The 19790-nt window shown below is 42.5% G+C and overlaps 2 protein-coding genes across 6 annotated transcripts in view; one reads left to right on the top strand and one right to left on the bottom strand.

Moving 5' to 3' along the window:
• Positions 1-124: 124 nt before the first annotated feature.
• LOC128872463 (suppressor APC domain-containing protein 2) lies at positions 125-3018 on the bottom strand. 2 transcript variants are annotated; one of them, XM_054115173.1, is made up of 5 exons: positions 1801-3018; positions 1298-1444; positions 1009-1221; positions 779-926; positions 125-705 (listed from the first exon to the last, which is right to left on the bottom strand). In XM_054115173.1, exons 1-4 carry the CDS (start codon positions 2644-2646, stop codon positions 780-782), a joined length of 1353 nt encoding a protein of 450 aa, XP_053971148.1. In that variant the 5' UTR covers positions 2647-3018; the 3' UTR covers positions 125-705; position 779. The 2 variants fall into 2 exon arrangements, with proteins under 2 accessions (XP_053971148.1, XP_053971147.1); XM_054115172.1 differs by having other exon boundaries at positions 126-705; positions 784-926.
• A 466-nt stretch (positions 3019-3484) lies between these two features.
• Positions 3485-19790, top strand: part of LOC128872461 (neuronal PAS domain-containing protein 2-like) — a 51551-nt gene continuing 35245 nt past the window's right edge. For 2 of the 4 annotated variants that reach the window (XM_054115164.1, XM_054115163.1), the window contains exon 1: positions 14669-16739. In XM_054115164.1, coding sequence (XP_053971139.1) covers positions 16594-16739 — 146 coding nt within the window. In that variant the 5' untranslated portion in view covers positions 14669-16593. Of the gene's footprint in view, positions 4157-13140; positions 14531-14668; positions 16740-19790 lie in introns of those variants that run through there. The other 2 variants (XM_054115165.1, XM_054115166.1) reach the window with 2 other exon arrangements.

The raw sequence follows: 19790 nt of genomic DNA, 5'->3' as shown, positions 1-19790 counted from the left end.
CTCAGTATACTTGTATACTTTATACGTAATCATTTCTTTTGAAACTTTCAATATTTCTGGGTTTCTTTAATAACACCAAAACACTAATATCTATTTTTAAGCTGTAGATTTTCTCTGAATAGATCCCATGGTTGGTAAAAGGTCCTTATAGTTTTAGAGATACAGTGTGACTTGCGTCCGTATTATCTTAGTTTTGTTAATAGCGATGAGTTAAGTGTGCGTTTGAAACTTTTTCTGTCAATTTGACGTAAATAGGTACGTTGAATATTAAGTATCCATATTATCACATATTAAAGTTCAATAACATTTGCAACTACGGTCGCCATCCCGGAAGTAGATGTAGCGCACATCGCGGCGCGTGCACTATTTGTGCAATTGTCTCATAAAAATTGTTTCCGAGATACTGGTGACCGGATTTAAATGTGTAATTATCGTATCGTTGCGGAATCAAAAATTGGGTCAAGGCGGTATATTACTTATAATAATAATTTATTGAAGGAAACATAATAATCTTTAGACGTTCAGATTTTTGGACGGATTATGACAATTTTTAAGGCACTTTGTTTACGTTATATAACTAAATTCGAGTATCAATATTGCGAATATTTAACAAATACTTTACAAACTTAACCTGAAGTTCGAATATAATGCATGTGTCTTCGATCACAAATCCTTTTTACGATGACTGATCGATTTATTTATATTCTAAAAAGTAATATTTATGTAAAATATAATCGTGTATAAAATATAAAGTTACTAGCGTAATTATCGTTAGTACCTTACATGAATGTTTGGTCATGTTGTTCGTGAATCATTGTTGCTCTTCGAGACTGGACCATACCGCTTTGTCTATTATATAATTCTCGTACCAAGTTGTCCTTCTCTTGTTCGAGAATCGCTATCCGTTGGCTCTTTTTACTAACTTCCTGTTTCACAATTATTATAGATAAATTCACTCCATTTTCCGTACATATGTGTACACGTTGCTTTTTTTTTATGTTATCTTACTTCTGTTAATCTATGATTTTGTTGCTTTAGCCTAGACAGCATATCCTGTTGAAGCTGCGTAGACGTCGGTGTACTAAGAAAGGCAAGATTCATATGAAGAGGCAATCCACCGCGTTCCCAGCTGCTTATTAATGCAGCTAAATGTCTATTAACTTCTAGTACTCGAGCACGTTGTAGTTCCAAACGTTCTTGCTGCGCTTCTGTCCACTGCTCCTAGAGAAAAGAAATATATTGTTAGTACAATATATTTAACGCAATATCGAAAAAATACGAATGAAAAAATCAATACCACGTGAGACCCCATACGCCCAAGATGTTTAATTTTTTCTTGAGTGGCAGAAATTTGTTTCAAATACCATTCCCTAGCTTTATCAACTGCAGTTAGACCTTGAAGCAATACATCTTTCTCTTGCTCAATTTGTTTCATTCTCTTCATCTAAAAATGAAAACAATACTAAATAGCTTCTTTTAGCAAAGGCTTAAACACAGGCTTCCCAACTATGTAATCTATAAGAATGTCATATAAAGTTCTGTTATATTACAAGTTAGGCAGTATTTAATCCTTTGACTGCATACATATGCATTTGGCAAGTTGCTGCTCGCTAATGAACTTACTTTTACTGCTGCTCATTTGTTTGAATATCAATACTAATGCTAGTTTATCGGTACAGCAGTCAAAGGGTTAATGGATATTGCATAATTATCTTCTATGTTAATAGTCACTAAATATCATGCATACCCAAAACCAATCACCGATCATTAGTTGGGAATCCTAGAGGAGAACATCTTTACCATATTGTAATCAATACCATTCTGCAACGTATGACGTCTAGGTTCTCTACGTCGATTTAATGTTTTTTTAGATTGAAGGCCAACTTGATTATTTTGTAAATCCACTGCTTTACCATCTCCCAATACTCGAGTTGGTCTCAATAATGTTCTAGTATCTGTTCTATAGTTTACTGCTGGTAACTGTCGTTTGTCTACAGTTTTATCATCGTTCATTAATAAACCCATTTGCCAATTTTGTAACACAGTTCGAATTTCAGATTTGTCAAAATTTCTGTCTAAATTAATAGTCCTAGCTTCTAATGCAGCACCTGTTCTTGGAGGTTTCGGAGGTCCATACACTTTATTCAACTTTGATTCAGCACCAATTCTGTTGTCCATAGATTCTAATTGACTGCCACCATCTTTTCGACCTGCTAATAACTGTGGCATACTTAAAGTACGTTGCTGAGACATAGCATTATTCGGCCTTATAGTTGCTGTATTCGGAGATATCCATGTTGTTTTACTTTGACTATCTGGAATAAGGATTGGCGCGGATGGTGGTCTGTTCGGTTGACCATCATGTTTTTTGGGATCAGATTCTGTTTGGATTTGTAACAAGCAAATCTTGAGCCCTGTGCAGAACCTTTCAAAAGATAGCAAACCATTTGATGGTGTAACTTTTTTCAGACTTTCTAAAACACCTTTTGGAAGACCTTGAGTTCCATCATCTTGCCATCTACCCTCGATATCCGAAAACTTGACAAATCCTGTATTTTGATCATCCATTATATCGAACAGCGTACGCATGGCAGCAACAAAATGTTTTGGCAGCCCATCAGCACCCGAAGTTTGTATTTGAGCCATGTTATGCACACGTGTGTCTGAAGTATAATTATTAAGGCGACATATATTTAATCGAATATTCCTAATTCATAAATTATCTTCCTGGCGATGGAAGATACTTCATTCTTTTTCTCACGAATCTTTCGTTGACGCAATCATTGTTTAATTCGCTTGACAAGTGTCCCCTTTTTAACACATTTGTGAATACGTGTTATCGAATTATCGATAGAATTGCATTTGTCAGATTTGACTACGTTTAATGCTATTCGAATACATTTTATTTTTTCATTCTTGGTAATGAAGTTTAACTTGGTTTTTAAATAACCTCTTCAAGTCGTTAATTACTGTAACCAAATAACATAAGCACATCAAACGAAACAGGTATGAAGATACCTAGAAAGTACTACATATAGCTTTCATCCAGAAAAGTCACCGCTCATTAAGCCGCTCAGTGAGCTGTACTAGTGGGGTCATCCGTGGAAAAAGGCCCAAGTTTGTAGTGAAAATAGTTTTCATTATTGTCACTAGATAGCGTACTAATTAAAGAGTCGATAATTATTACAGAATTAAATAATTATTCATAAAAATGATAAATTTGGCACAGAAAGTAATATATTGTATCGTATTAATTGCGTATTTATGAAAAATAGAAAATAATTTTGTTAAATGTATCGGTGACGGCATCTTAAACTTGTACCAAAATCGGTATTAATAAAATATTGTTAAAATTGATAAATTTGACATCATTACACATCCTCTAACCTTTTTATTATTTCATACATTTATTATTTAATTTTATTTTAAGTTAATTATAAGGAAAATTTGATTGTAACGGAATTATTTCTATTCACGACGATAGATGGCTTCACTGTCTCCTATTTATACGCTGACACTTGAGTTATTAATAATTCTGTTATTCTTTACATATGTACATAGTTTTACTACCATTCCTATCAGTTCTTGTTGTTTAGAATTTATTTGCGCGTTCTAACAAACTACTTTGTACAAAATTCCTTCTTATAATAATCCGTTTCAAATATTGCCGCGCTTTACATTGATTCTCCGCTGTTTTTCCATTGTCTCTCTTACTTTTTTTAATTTATTAACATATAAAAATGATTGGTACATACACCTGACAAGAGTTTCACAATTCCATTTTGCGGTATTACTTTTCTAAACAGAACATGGGCGTAGCAGGAATTTCGGAAACGTATATCGAGTGTACGCACCATGTAGGGTTGCATAGCCTATGGATGTACAGTGTTACAGTGCCTGTACAGTTGGGACAACAGGAAATATGGCGGCATTCCGCCGAGTACGAAGGTGAAACCGCCGTATACCACGTTTGTTTGCGACGAACGTTCGATCATACGGTAGAGTCAACATTGTAATGAGAGTGTGCGATGTCGTGTGATAACATGTGCAGTGTTTTGTGACGAAAATAACAGCCCGTCGTGGCTGAATCGGATTCTTTGGCGTTGGATTATCGTCGCACGGGACACGTAAATTGGCAGTGCCCTCGAGGTGGCAGGTACGTAACTCGTAAAAGCACGTATTAAACGCGATGAAACGTTCCCGTCGCGCCCTATCACCCATTATTTACGAATCGGATCTTTCCAGGACCGTTCTATCATTTGTAAATCGTGTTATCAAGCGACACTCGCGTTATTGTCGTCCAATATCGCGAACGGTTTACGACCTCGATCGGGTGTGTTCCCTGTTGTCATCAACAGGACATTGACTCGTAGGATGTTGCCCTGTTTTGACCTTCCCCTTTCCCGTACTAAAATAGAACAAAGCAGCATTCCTTCTTTTTTCCTCCGGGCCCGTTCTACCTGCGCATTTACGCGTAACTGTTTACAATTTCGAATTGAGGTAGGTCGACGAAATCGTTTGAAATAACTTTCATTTCGCGAGGCATTCGGATAACCAGATAACGCGTTCCACGAACTTCGTATTTGTTCTGGTCAATAATCCGTCCGTGTAAACAATGCGATCGACTTTACGCTATTGACCTAACTTGAAACGTCGGTCGGCTATTTAAAGCGACTTTTCTCTGGCAATGGCCGTGAATGTTCGTCTTTGTTAATGCCGAGAAGCTCCGTTTCGTTCGATTCTCGAATCGCTAAGTGTTCAATTAACGACGTTCGCGTACTACGCGTCATGTATATTAATATCGCCTTCGCGATCTAAATAAATAAAATATGATACCGACCAAGTACTACGCGTACGTGATACGAGGCATGACCTTCGCATTCTATCTTATACAGGGTTCATCGAAACGTCAATGTTTTTCTCTATTTACTGGGTGGGACGTAATTTTCTATTAGTTTTGGAACGAAATACAAGAGAATCGAAAGGTACGCTAGAAGATAGAGAACGGGCTACTGCTCGCGATCGTAGATGGGAGTAATAGAACGCAAGCTATACACGTGTAGGCATGCTGGATACATTAATGATATATAGGTCAAGCGCTCCTCAACATTGAGGTCATTGCCCTTAGGTTTACTCGGTCGATAAAACAGCGCTGTTAATTGACTATACTCGTTCCATTGCCCATGTACGCTTCGACGATAGAGGTCACCATTCGAGATGTTCATGATTTATCATTTTCCGTGACAGCCTTAACCTCTCGAGGGATTCAGACGCGTATGTGTACGTTCGCTTTTATATTGAAAATGAAGAGCCTTTCAAAATGAGAAATCTTATAAAAATATACATTTTTGGGACACCCTGTATAACACAGGGGCTCACGATTTGTCGCTCCTCGGGTAATTAAAGTTTTCGAGCAGGCGTTCTCACGGAATTCATTGGCATAATTGTAAGCATATCGAAAAGTGTTTCCACAGGCACGGGATAGGTCGTTGAACTTCCTAGCGACGGTTGGTAAATTTATCGGTATTAGCTAAGCGTGGTCAATGCTTCGACTTATATTTAAACTTCGTCAAAAGATACTCGTGACCGAAACGAGTCGACCTTGTACCCGAAAAAAAACTTATCGAACTTCGCCGTCTACGTGGAGAAAGACTTTTAAAAGTAAACTTGTAAAACTGCTTCGCTTACGCTTGACAGTAATTTTTTGGAATAATACATTTTTGGGACACCCTGTATACGCCCCCTTAGCCCTACGGTAAATCCGGCACTGCCTGGAGAACAGTGTAACGTCGATACGATCGTATCCATACATCGTATATAATCGTAATTTGAAAACAACTCACTTTACCGACCGGTAGCAGTAGAACATACAATCCCTAAAATATATAAACAACGATTCCATATAAAACAGGCGATTGTGAATCAAGCCTCGTAACGAGAGTGTCGATAGATACCGTGAAACGTGTTGTCATGCTATTCATTTACGGTTAGTTCATTTGTTCTGACCCTGGTTATACGAATTCAGAGTCAGCTCTCGCTCGACTTCCTTCGAGGAACGCGGATCGTGAGAGTCACTGTTACCATTCAATCGGCCAAGCACAGTGCATTCGTAACGATATTGACACGAGGTTACTGTGCGAGTAGCGCTTAATCGGATCGGTAAGCATGGTGGCCGTTTTTAACGGCTCACGGTATTTCGCGGGGGTTTCCATGGGCGTTCGCAACGCGGAAAGAAAACAGCGGCTTAAACAGAATTAAACGTTGTACCGTCGATGGGAACGGGGGCTATTATCGAAACAGTATATTTAGCAACAGCAATCGGACAGAGCGTAGCGGAACGCGCGTAAACACGTTCCGTTCATCCTGACCCAGATACCGTGCGCCTGTTCCGCAGTATTTATAGGAGGAATCTTGGAATCTCGCTGGGAACCCCCATTCGATGCGGATGGACGGGGACTCGAGCGCCACGGGTTATGGGATTCTCGAATGCATCGCTATGAGATACCAACGGTTGACAATCTTCGTTCGGCCTTCTTCGTGGCAGGGGGCGCGCGGAGAAACTTTTTAGGCCTCCGGAACTTTTAACGCGGGGAAAACTTGAATAATGCGAATCTCTTTCTATTAATACGCCGATCATCGGATTATTAATAGAAAGGAGGAATATATTCTTCTCGTGTTATTTCAACCTCTTCAGGGACGAATGGCTTTGTATAAAATATACCTAAATTCTAGCCGATGTCGAGCGGTTCGAAAGGGACGCGAAAGAAAATATTTCATTCGAAACATTGATTATCAAAAAAATTTATGAAATTTCAGATCCGCGTATGACTCACTTTAGAGATACGCCGATACACGCTCGTAACGCATTAAAACCAGTTTAACATTACGAGCATGATTAAATAACACGTTTTCGAACTATGCGTATTTATCACTGGAAAAAAAGTTGGAGGCATTAAATGAACAAAATTAAAAATTGCAACTAAGGAGGAGAAGCATGATGCCATAACCGGCGAAAAAAAGGATGGAACGGAAAGAAATGAACGACGAAAGGAAAAAACAAAAAGAAAAAAAAAACCGCTCTCTCGCCGCTCCGAGATCTTAATATGTAAGGTAAAAAAAAAAAGGGGTAGAGTGCAAGAGAACGAGCTCAAAGTGCACGAGGTTAATCTTCATCGCTTCGAGATTCTTCGATAATTATCGGGGGAGTCGACGAATGTGTAACAATAGGGTGGTTACCTAATCACTAAATTATCACAAAATATTTACGTGTCTTTATTTTACATTTTTTGTACCGCGAAAAAAAGTCGCAATCATAAATGGGGTCGTGAATGAAAAAAAGTTCAAGAAGCCCTGCACTAGATGATAGTATAGTTCATTTTTTAAGGCGTTCCTATACCATTTTTCCTACAAGACCATCGTAGCATCCTACCATTCGTGTTTGACCCCTTATTCTTGGGTTGGGAGGAGTTTATTATCTTAATAAACGAGATCAGATATCACAGCGAAGTCGCAGCATCCGCTAATAAAGAGGAGGTACCTGCTTAATTAGTACAGAACGATGATCGCGGATGAAACTAGGTCATGCGAGTGATGTCCGTGCACATGCTTGACCGGGTGACATTTATTCTTGGCACCGAATGCAGCGGAAACGTTGCACGTTGTAAAGACACATCGTACACGTTAAAAACATTTTTTTTTTTTTTTTTTTTTCTTATTGCTCATCAGGCATCGTTGTTGCACGATGCCGATTTGGTAGAAGTTGGCGACGCGATATTTGTTTGCGAGGAGTAAAATAAATAAAAGGCAATAAAGAAGTAATAAAGAAATTGCCGATTAAATATGAACATCAAGGACGAAGTTTTTGAAGAAAGGAAATAAGAATGGGAGAACACGAGAGCCCGAGGACCTATTTTTATTATCTTTAGAAATTTGGGGAAGATAATGGAAAGCGAATGATTAATGTTGTTTATTATACCTAAAATAAAACGACACTTAATCGATGAGTACACAGTTCAGAGTATATAATGATAATGATAACGCGGTGACCGAGAAATAAATAAAGTAGATATCGTTCCTTGCTACGATCGAGACAGTAATATCGAGCTTTGCATGAGTACTTATCGCGTTTGCAATACCGTTACGTTACTTTTGTTATCGAAATTTGAAAGGCATCGTTTACATCGCGCCGGTTGCTGTCAGATAAACCGAAACTAATTGTATAAATGTGAATTTTGTTGCACTCGACTCGAAAATATGACGCGCTACAACTCGATTCCGACTGTACCATTTTACATTACAAATGTCAAGGTTAATTGATCGATTAGTATTATTTTAGAGGAGCTAGAAAATCAGGGGACGCGCGAGAGCCATCCGTTCTTAAACGTCCGAGTGCTTCTAGACTGGCGCTAACCCTTAAGGCGTTAAAGCGTTAATAATGTAGCAGAAATCCGATAAGAAATCTGCGTAAGTTGGCGTTAACGGTCGTAACTCTGAATTAATCAACGTCGTTAAACGGAAAATTTGACATCAATGCACGTACAAGTGACCCAGATCCAACCTAGACCCAGAATAGCGTTAGGAAGTTGTAAAACGATGCTGTGCGTGCACTGTTGATTAGATATCGGTGTAAAAATGTAGCATATAAACTGCATCTCGTTAAGCGATTCATCCGAGTTTATTACACGTGTCAGTAATTACAGTCCGCGCGTAAAATTTACATATATCTTCGATAACTGTCGGATACGTCAATTAGAGGAATCACTTTGTCGACAAAATATCGCGGGTTAAATAACCGAGTTACTAAGGATTCGGATTGTTTAAAATTCGTATTTTTGAGTTTTCGATATACGTATAATGTAGTTCGTACAATCGAAGTGTGATTAGCGTAATCTCGATTATTGCACGAAAGCCTCGATCGTTGCGTGGTGTCAACAAGTGGAGGGAATGGTAGACGAGCAATAAGATCGCCGGTAGAAGTTCATATTTCGTTTTAAATGATACTTATTTTTCTAGAACGCTTCTACTAGTTTCGCGAGTTCACGTAGAATTTCCTATCTTATCTCGCGTTGTAAACAAGTTGCTGTTGCATTCGACGCACAAAGGAAAGGAAAATGCGAACGAATATTCCCCGGCACGGAGCGAGAAATTACGACTTACTATATCTCCTAGTTGTTATCTCTTGACAAAAAAAAAAAAAAAATTCGTATTTTTATTTTTCGAAAGCTGGAACCTATGCTTCTCGAGTTAACAACTCTGCTTCGAACTCGGGGATCGAAGGACACTACGAAGATTCGAATTTTATAATTTGAAATTTGTTTCATCAATCATCCTTTCCTGTATTTAAATTTTCCAATAACGATCGTACCTCCACACTCCGTTTACAACGATTACCGAGATAAAGATCCATTTACGTAATGCTCAAAAAAGTTCGTCGCGCTTACACGAGTCGGCGCGAAAGAAAAAGCTGTTCCAGGTGTAGTTTCTTTGTTAAGCAACCGTTTATTCTAATTCGAACGCGTACCTCGGTTGAGTATCGTGAATCGTAAATTGCTCGTATACATAAAGAATTTGTCTATCGGCGCGAAACGTTTGACCGGCGTTCGATCGAACCTGCCAGGCTTTAAATTGCAAATGCATACGCAATCGTACGATAATTAGCTATTTGCTACGTGTCGCAGTATTTCGTATTTATCGGCGGCCAAGGTCAATAGTACGCGCCTCGTTAGATGTTATCTGTGCAAATTGGAGCAACTTGGCCACCGATTGTTGGACGGAACGTATCAGAAATCGCGGAGTAACGACGATTTTCAGCGTGTGCTTCTTTAGAAACGATCCTCTATTTTTAACTAGGCGAGTTCGTTCAGTTGAGCGTTGCAAGATGATACCCATGCCTCTTGAATCCACCGTTTTTAGCCACTTTAAAAGACAACATTCTGTATCGTAATGATTCTTAGATCGTTTCGTTGTTGTTAAGAAGGTCTTCCAAGGTACAGTAAACGATTGGTCTCCATGAATTTCATGCTCGGACGTTATTAACGACGAGCACAAATATAAGCCTAATTATCAACGTTTCTTCGACAGTTCCGCGGAGAAGTGTCATCGATCGATCAATAAATCGATGAAATACGTTAATCGAAGAGCTTCGACTTCGAGGAACACGCGCTGCCAGGGGCTTCGGTTTTTCAAATTCTCTCTGTCGATGCTAGAGAAACTAACGCAGTTTCGTGTTTAGATCGAGTGCTAACACCCGCTTAATTCCTGAGAAGTGGCATCATCCGTCTTCTTAAATTTAGATTTGTTTTTATAACTCTATCGGGAACATTTCGTGCTCGTTACTTTTCTTGTTTGCGATTACGACGCTGGTAACGGCGAACGAAGCAAAGTGACCAGAACTCGTTCGTGTCGCGACGTAAACAAATTGTTATCGTTCAGTTTCAAATACGCACCAAGCCTGAACGCTTCCCAAAAGTATACTTCTCTTAGTCGTGGCTTCCAAATGGACGTCGGCAAACACGAGCACGTGATTGCGCCCTGAGAACCGGTGCTCACCGAAGCACCCTTTGTGGACGCACGTCGATGCTTGCACGACCGATAGGCCGCCATTATCTTCGGATGGCATTGAACTCCAACGTGGATACGCGATCGTTCGATTCATTTTTAAATAAAATTTAAAATCAAATAAAACAGAGCTCTCGAATCTGATGTCGCAACCGATTCGATCGAATTCGTGCGCCATTGTTTTCGTGCGCGAACGAGAGACATTAACATAGAGAAAAGACTGTCCTTCTGCAAATGGCATATCGCTGGGTATAGTGTTCCACGGCGATGCCACGTGCACGTCCTGCCCCGTACTTTAGGGGCAAAGGAACTCGCCTCTGTCCTGCCTTCTTCTCCGTGCGATCTTCTTTCTCCGGACGAGCATAGATACCATGTTACCGCGTCTATATAGATGTACGTATGTATATATGAAATCTCCGCGATATCTATAAAGTCCCCGCGGAACTTTCGCGATTACATTTCCGCGAAGGAATGTCGCCACTGGTTAGGAGATGTCGTAAAGAGAGTTCGACGCCAGTAGGCGAAAAACCCTCGGCCATTATCTGTCTAGTTCTTTATTTCCAATCGAAGTCCTCCTTGAAAAACAAGGGCGTTATTTCCCATTTTTAACCGACTTCGAAAAAGGAGGAGGTTATTCGACTCGACATGTATATAAAATATATTTCTTTTTTTTTCACACGATGGACTATGATACTATTCCGAGTATCGGTATCGGAAAAATGTCGTTGGTCGACACGATCGTTTAATTATAACCGAACGCGGAACGATCGAGCCAACTTTTTGGTGATCGTCCTGCAACGATATTTCATTGGCCCGTGGCCGCACCTGCGGCAGGTGCGCTTGCGAGCAAAATAAGAGATTCAGGAGTCGCGCTTTGGAGATTTAACCAGCGAAAAGAATGGCCGGTATCGTTAAACCCGATCGTTGATCCACCGTATCTCGACGATTCCACGTGAAATCGTTTCGTTTCTTATTAATTTTATTTTGAATTGGATGCTGTACGAATACTTGTTACGCTGACTGTACGTAAGATTAAGTACCGTAGCGAAATGAAATTTATATATAAAAAAGATAATAATCGTCAGGGTGCGACGGGTAGTGGCGGACAAAGACGAGAGAGTAAAGTGAATTGGTCCGGTGTCGTTAACGGCAGAGAAAAGAAGAAACCGAGAAACGGCGGGCGGTCGCGCGTGCATCAACGCGGCCCAACGATTTCGTCGTCGTTGATCACGAACGCGTCGATCGTCACGAGCCAGCCGTAACACATGCACGCACACCTTTAGGGGGCGGTTTATCCGCGTCTAACCGTGGCTCTCCCTTTACCCGTAGGCCTCGTGCATTCCTCCATCGGCGGCTACCGGGTGGGCACGGTTTACCCTACGCTCGACCAGGAACAACCCCCGAAAATCAGCCCCTGAACGAACAAAGAGTGTCTAGTGTCTAGACGGCTGGATATTACCGACGACGACGGCGTGCACCGACCGTGTTTCGCATTTTCTTTGTTTCTTTCAGCCGCTCGATACTCCGTCGTCGCCTGTGCCTCGTATTTCTAAAACCGAGTCCCGCTTTCGAGCGTAACGCGTCTCGCATCGTCACTGGCGCGGTAAAGACTGGACAAGTGCGAGACAATCGGGCAAGTGAAAAAAAAAAAATCAGTCGGTAGAAACGTATCAATCGGTTAGGATCACATTACACCGAGCGTCAAGGTAGAAACCCCTCCCGTGTGGTGAGGGTAGCCATCTTGCATTTATTCGGTCACTCCTGTCTTGCACTTGCCCGATCTTTACTGTACTCGTCGTTGAACACTGCTGCGTCTTTTCTAGGTACGATAGAGCCTTGGATATCGACAACGTTCGTTAAGAGGGTCGTTCGATCTATTTCTCGGCTGGAGCTACCAGCAGAAACCATCGTCTCTTTAAACGATAGAATGGGCGGTCTTTCAATTCATTTCCACGTCTCCATGCTCGCTAAACGTTATCGATCAATCGACGAACCCCAAAGAAAAGAGTTTAGCCGGCCGGCAACAACGGCCATCTTTGTCATTGGTTCGAAATAGAGACTCGGTGATCGCGCAAGTGTTCATCTGTGCTGGAAACCGCTGGAACCGAGTGCATCGCACGTAGGTTACCTCTCAGCGGCTTATCAGCTCCGTCGTATAGCGCACACGCAGCGCTTACCGAACGATAGTAGAGCGATGTCGACGACCCTGTGTATCAACACAGACCTACCTGACGCCAGCTTCTAGATACAGTCGTGTCCACCTATGCGAACGTACACACGCAGAGGTCCGTATGGTTGCGCGTCGAGTGGCCCCCGATATCGAGAACCCTTGTTGTTCCGTTCAATAAGATCGGACCTCGCAGTCGATGTCACCTCTTCGATACCGGGGTATCGGAATACTTTATCGGATATCTGTCCGCGAACCGCCACGAAACCGTTTTGTCGTTCTTTCTGTACGGTTCGAGTACGTTTTCTTTATCTTCCCAACGATATCGCGCCCCCGTTATCTTTAACGAATGCAAATGTTGTTCGAGGCTCGAATTCGTCGCAAATCCATACGGAGTTGATTGGAACTTTTGTTTGACTCCACTTGGAGGACCACTTTCTCAGGGCCGGCGCAAGGCAGGTTTAGCGCGTTCACCGGAACATGGCACCGCGTTTCGAGACGCCCCGCGGTCTACGAAAATTACCCAATTAATAGGGATTTTCATTAATTTTTTACAGAATGACGATACCATTAACAGATGCAAGATTTTTTAGTAGCGATTTCGCGGAGCGTAATCGCAGAGCGAATTCGTAGCGGAAATTCCCGCTTGAAACCGTCAAGGGGATGAGTCTGTCGTTCGAATCCAGTGTAAACATCGTCACTCGGAAGCGGGGATTACAATGGCGCGCGTTAGGGCAGGAAAGCGATCGGATAACGTGGACACGAAACGAAAAATCGTGTCCACACACGTACGGGGTAGCGCGCGGCTACGTGCTAATCCAGCAGTTCACCCGTGTAACGAAATACCGCGATTGCGAACAAAAGCACCCCTGATCCTGCGCAACGTCGCGTCGGCTGATTGTTTCGAATCGCTGTTGTTATTCGAGAGAATAAGCAATCGGCCGACGCGTTTCATCCGTGATTACAGCTCGGATTATTCCGATCGCGACGCATCGATGAACATTGTTCGGTTTCGATGCAACTCCATCGGTACCCGGCGACTGCGTTATGCGTAACGAAAACACGTTTCCGGTGGATCGAGTATGGTGCCACCGTTCGTGGTCAGAGGTCGACTACGAAATTATCTAATTCTGGGCTGGCCAAAATTATGGATATTGATTACAGTCGATCGAGGAGTAATTCTCTACACCTGACCTTTCTGAATTTTATATATAATATAATAAATTCGCTCGATTCTCGAGCCACTCAAGCGTATCTTGGCTGGATTTTTTTTTTTTTTTTTTTTTTTTTTTTTATGCCGAAGATGCACGTTCCGCGTGAATTCGATTATTCGCCCGTCGCTATACGTGCGCGCGTCGATACTAACAAAAAGACGAAATATCTTTACATAAAATATTCATAGAATTGATCAGCAGAGAAGAATATATGTATGGAAATCATTTCTCGGCGATGCCGAACCTCTCCAATCACTTCGAGACTCGACGAATAACTTTCAACGCGACCGATGCATTGCGAATCTCGATGCAAACATTTCTTAAATCTTATCGAACGTGGAGTGGGTCGTATAAAGAGATCTATAGTCATCTTTTTTTTTCTTTTTTTTTTTGTCATTTTACGCGTGTACAGCAAAATGTTTACAAAGAGAAAAAGAAAAGAAATCACAGAACGTATACGAATCGTGGGATAATAATACCGTTGTCTTTGTTACATTTCAGGAAAAATAGAAAAGATGAAGGATGACTTGGACGACGATGACGCTAGCGCGTCGTCTTCGACTTCTGCGCCGGAAACGACGATCTCATGCGGGTGAGAAACATTTTCTTTTAAACAAAATTAGTAATAAGCTTCTCGTGAAATATTTCACGTTAAAATATCGCGACCCATAGTTTAAGAAGCGCAGCTCTGGACTAAAAATTTGAAGTTTGCACCAACCTTGGGCCCCCCAAATAACCCCTGGTCGCTCACTAATTCCAAAAGATCACTGTGGAACACCGGGAACGAAACTCGCGGGCACATTCCCGCGAACGCGCTAGAATTCTCGCGCCATGAGTCCGTCGAGTGGAGCGGAGCCGCGTACGCACGAAAAAATTTGTCTTATCGTTCGAGTCGAAAGCAGCCTCACACAAGGGATCCGCCTAAAACTGTGTTGTTATCGTGCTGCGCAGTCCGAGCGCGGGTAGCATTGGGCGAGGGCGAGGGGAGCGACGATTGGTCGTCCCGGCGGCAGGGGAAACGCTGATTGTTGCGAAAAGTGGGGGTAGCGTTCCACCGGCAGTTCGCATTCGGCTGTCGCGCGCGACGCGTCTCGTTCATCGTCGTGCTCCCTCTCGCCGTGCGTTTCTCCTTTATTCGCGAAAACCCGATACTCGCGCGACGAACGCTCGGTATACGCATCCCACCCGTTAATTACGCACGATCGGAAGTTACCCGTAAAGTGTACCGTGACGTGCGTGCTCGACTCGGTATCGCCGAGTCCCGAGTGCCGTTTTTAACTCGCGCGAAACTGGATCCGCGTTTGTCCATCGTAAAAATAGCGGATAATCTCGGAACGGGCGCGAAGCCGAAGTTTGATCGCGGAATTTCGCGATCGGCTCGGACGGCCCGATAGAAACTAACACCCGTGACAGTGGAACGCACAGTCCACGGGTATATTCACCGTTCCGAGAGACATTTGGGACAGTGTGTCAAGGCCAGAGACTCGTCGAACAAACGTCGCGACTCCGAATCCCGGTTTTATCGCGTCCCGCGCACCATGTAACGGAACGCCGAAGAGGAGGAACCGTCGTGTGCATCCCGTGCCGCGGGGCTTGGATCGCATCGACCGGACGCAAGCTCGAGATAAAAGGTCCGTCGATCGATGCCCTCTCGCGATCACGATGTCAAGGTCAGCGATCCGTCGCCGGCCCGAAACAAACCTTCGACGTACGTGACATTTCGCGGATCGTGACGGAAGATCGGTGTTTCGCTCGCGAAAGAGGTTGTTAACCTGTTGATCGTCGTTGCCTGTGGGCGGCGGACGCCTATGGGCGTTTTGGAAGCGCGTGTACACTCGATGCGCGAATAGCTAGTCTTGCGTCGGAGTCAAAAACGAGGACTAACGCTATCGGAACTCTACCTTCGTTCAATTACCGTGGTTTCCGCGGACACGGTGTTTTCGTACTTATCGAGGTGACTTAAGGAAATTCACCTTTTTCTGATCGCTCTTTGTTCACGAGAAACTCGTTGAACGTTCGAAGGATTTTTGACCAAGTGCGCGTTCGAACAGAAACGACGAAAAGTGAAGCGTCCCTTGCTCTCCGTTCCTACGTGTTCCTCCCCTCCAGTTGCTGTTTTCGGCAAACGTCTGTTCCTGTCGTTGGCGCTAGAGATAGAGAGACGTTTCTTTTATCTGTCTGCGGAGAAACGATCGAACGAGCAAGATTAACCAGCGACCTGGCTAATTTTAATTCGCGCAGCAAACAAGCCTCGAAGTTGTCCGGGCGATAAGGGGGCAGACGTTGCGGGCCACGATGTCAAACGCCGTTCGTCGACGTTTTCGCGCGGTTCACCAATATGGCGAACGACGCTGAGGGCCAGCGCCTCGGTTGGAGCGTCTAGACGTCGTCCCGGATACAGACGTTCGCGTATCGGGCCGTTGTTCGTCCAGTTGGGTGCCGGACGATTTATTCCAACGGTCGTGGTTTCGTGGCGAATCGTCCAAGCGCGACTTGGGGTCCAGTATGACATCCAGTGATGATCTATCGCGCGCGAACCTCTTCGACTACGATCGTACCGAGAAATTGGGACGTCAGTGGGTTCGCCGGTTCGTCCTTGGTTGAAACGAAGTGGTTTCGATAAATGAGTCGTGTTTGAGAGAAAAAAGAATCAAAATGTGGATGAAGCAACAGGAACAAGTGTACCTGCATCCCCAGCAGCAGAGCCTGCACCCGGGGATCATCGGGACGGTCGAACGGACGCATTATCATCATCATCATGATCATCATCGATCCACCGCCATGGATTTGCCTGGTCCAAGGTCAGACTCGTTGTTCTATTAAGAGATAAAGGTTCGAGGATGCGTCGGCGCGGACGGGTACGCGTCTAATTGGGGTTCGACTTTAATCACTCGAGCGAAAACTCGACAAATGGGGTGAAACGGTTTCGTTGCGTGTGTTAATTTGAACGGTATATTGAAAAAAAAAATAGGGGGATAGGAAAGCGTGGCTCGGGTTTAGGCGTGAATGTTAACAATTGTCTGGCTAGTCGCAGCGAGAATAACGAGTTGACTGCGGCTTTTATGTGGTTACGGTAATATGGAAAACGTGCGAAAAATATACGTGATGAATATTGAATATGATCTATATATAAAACGTTACATTTTTAGTATAGAATAAGAATAGTATTCCACGTGGGGCATAGCTGGTAATTTAATATACAGGGTGTCCCAAAAATGTTGAAAGTCCTTGAGAGGTCCTGTATACTACTTTAATATACAATATTAACAATATAAAGTATCGAATCGTCAAATTGACTTGGCAATTAAAAATTTACTTCCCGATAGCGCAACGTGTTTGCATTCGATTTAAAATACACGGTATAATTTTCGAGTGCTCTTCGAGGTTTTCAAACAAATTCGGCGCTGATACGGATAATTTTATTGATAAAAGTCGATAACTTCGGGCCGCTTTAATATGCTATACAAAGTCGATTGCGTTATCAATTCCGAGTAAATCGGTGAATTGACAGTGACACGAACGGAGACCGAACGCTCGCTGAAACGAACACAATCGCTGAAACGAAACGTATAGCGTGACCGATAGAACACTGAAAATGAAACAGGAACGAATCGCAGTCATCGTTGTGGATGTCAATTTATATATGCATATATTCGAGTTGTAGATGCCCGACATTGACTCAACTCGTGTTTATATTTTTAACGACTCACTTTTACGTGGTTCTGAAGTGTATCGAATTTTAATCGTTTGCTTGATATTACATGGTTCGTTCTATATGGAAAATTTCAGTCTTAGCGTGGTCTATTCTCGAAATACTAGGGATTTAAAATCGACTCGTAGGATCCGTGTGATTTAAAGAAAAGCGTATAATAATAAAAAGAAGTAGGTGGAGGACGGGAACGTTTCGCTGGAAGCAGCCCACTCCTTTCATATTTTCTATCGATGCCGCAGAAAATCGAGATGATAATGGACGGTTTCAGAGACTACTCGCCAGAGAGTTACATTCTCAAATATCTGAACAAATATCAGCACCGGGAATATATTTTCCAAGGCGTGAAATATTTTCGAATCTTTTCAATTGTACAGCGAGGTTATCGCTATGTTATGAGCTGGAACACGTTTACGGGAACTGATAGATCGTCCGATATTATTTGACGAGTTTAGATAACTTTTTTTTTTATCTGCGATCGAATCGTTCATAGTCATCGGATTGATTCATATTTCCGAGTGTGCATCGGACTCGATCTAACCGGGGTTCGATCGCGCGTCGTATAATTTTAGAACTTTGGAAACGGAGTAGGTTCAAAGGTGCACACGGATGTCCTTCGTCCAGGAAAATCTTCGAACGTTGTTTCGAAATTTTCATTGAAACCATCTACGCTCTCTTAGTTCTTAGCCAATAACGTCCAAGCCTAACGTCACATACCCGCTATCTCCATTTTTGATTTCTGATTTAATCTCACTATCAACGCGTAACAATCGCGGTTTTAAAGCAGTAATCTGGATTACAAAATCATCCATCTGCAACGACTATTTAGCAATTCCTTAAAGGGGTTTGGAACATTACAAAAAATGAAAAAAACAATTTTTTTTCAATTCAATTCTGTTTGCACAGAGCTGTTCGAAATCGCTTACATTTTATTTTCAAAAAATTTTTCAAATGGTTTTTTTTTTTTTTTTTTTTTTTTTTTTTTTTTTTTTTTTTTTTTTTAATGTTCCAAGCCCTTTACACAGCTGAAAAGTTGCGTTTATTGGATCGAAAATGAAGGAATAGTTAGTTGGTAACTGGGTTAGTAGATCGTTGATAACTCGAACGCTGTTCGGTTCGATATTCTTCCCCGGGAGGCGATCAACATTCGTTGATCCTCTCCGTCGTGCTTCGTTTCCTTTCGAATGGTATTACGGTCAGTCGACCGGTATCAAAATTAATGCAAGAGAGAACGGTGCATGGAGCGTGTGGCTCGTGACACAGGGACTGCAAAGGTCACGATATTCCTTCAACCTTGGAACCTATAATATTTTATAGCCGCTAGTCGAACGCAGCAGTTGACATTATATTTATCACTTACGTGTACCAACTGTCCTCGGAGAGTTTACCGTGCCCGGGAATGATCTAGACATTCTAGACTCTATTCGGAAGCAAGTCGACCGGATTATAGAGGTTTCACTGATCGATCGAGAAAGAATTAGAAACAGAACGAATCGATAGGCTTGTGTTTTTCGAGAAAACTAAGTATACAGAAGTTTCAATATCGCTCTGAGTTAATGTACAGTGACGTAGAAAATCCTCTAGCCGCAGAAACAGTAAACGAAAACAACAGAAAATCCTCTTCCAACCTGTAGAATGTTTACAAATAGACTCCCAGATAAACCAATAAATATTAAGATAGGTAACGTATGATTGCAGTCCATAAAGACCGGAAAACCTGTTTAAGAGGCGCTGAGTCAAATCGGCCCCACGACCTCTTGAACGCGCTCGAAATGCAGCTATAATTCTCTCTATCGAGGACGGATAACGCGTTCGATAGGTAGCGCTTGCGGTATCAGTAGCAAACATTCAGTCCGTTTATTTATCGGGCGTGACTTTGTATAACGACAAAAACGTACGACTCTACGGAACGCGTTCACGTGGATCTCGCACGTGATGCACGAAAGTCGCCAGTTTATACGAGCGGAGCGGTAGAACTGCGTAGAACAGTGTAGAGTGTTTCTTGGAATTTTGCTCGATGCACCGCTCTTGACGCACGAGGCTATCATCGATTCTACCCGTGGAAGCTCTGCTCGAGTTGCAGGAGCGTTCTTGATTCTACGAGATCGCAAACACAGAAGCGAAGGTGTAAACACTCGACGCG

The sequence above is a fragment of the Hylaeus volcanicus genome, chromosome 2, assembly GCF_026283585.1.
Source record: "Hylaeus volcanicus isolate JK05 chromosome 2, UHH_iyHylVolc1.0_haploid, whole genome shotgun sequence".
NCBI classification, from domain to species: Eukaryota; Metazoa; Arthropoda; class Insecta; order Hymenoptera; family Colletidae; genus Hylaeus; species Hylaeus volcanicus.
Note: the sequence above shows the minus strand (reverse complement) of the source record. Positions and strands in the feature narration are given on the sequence as shown.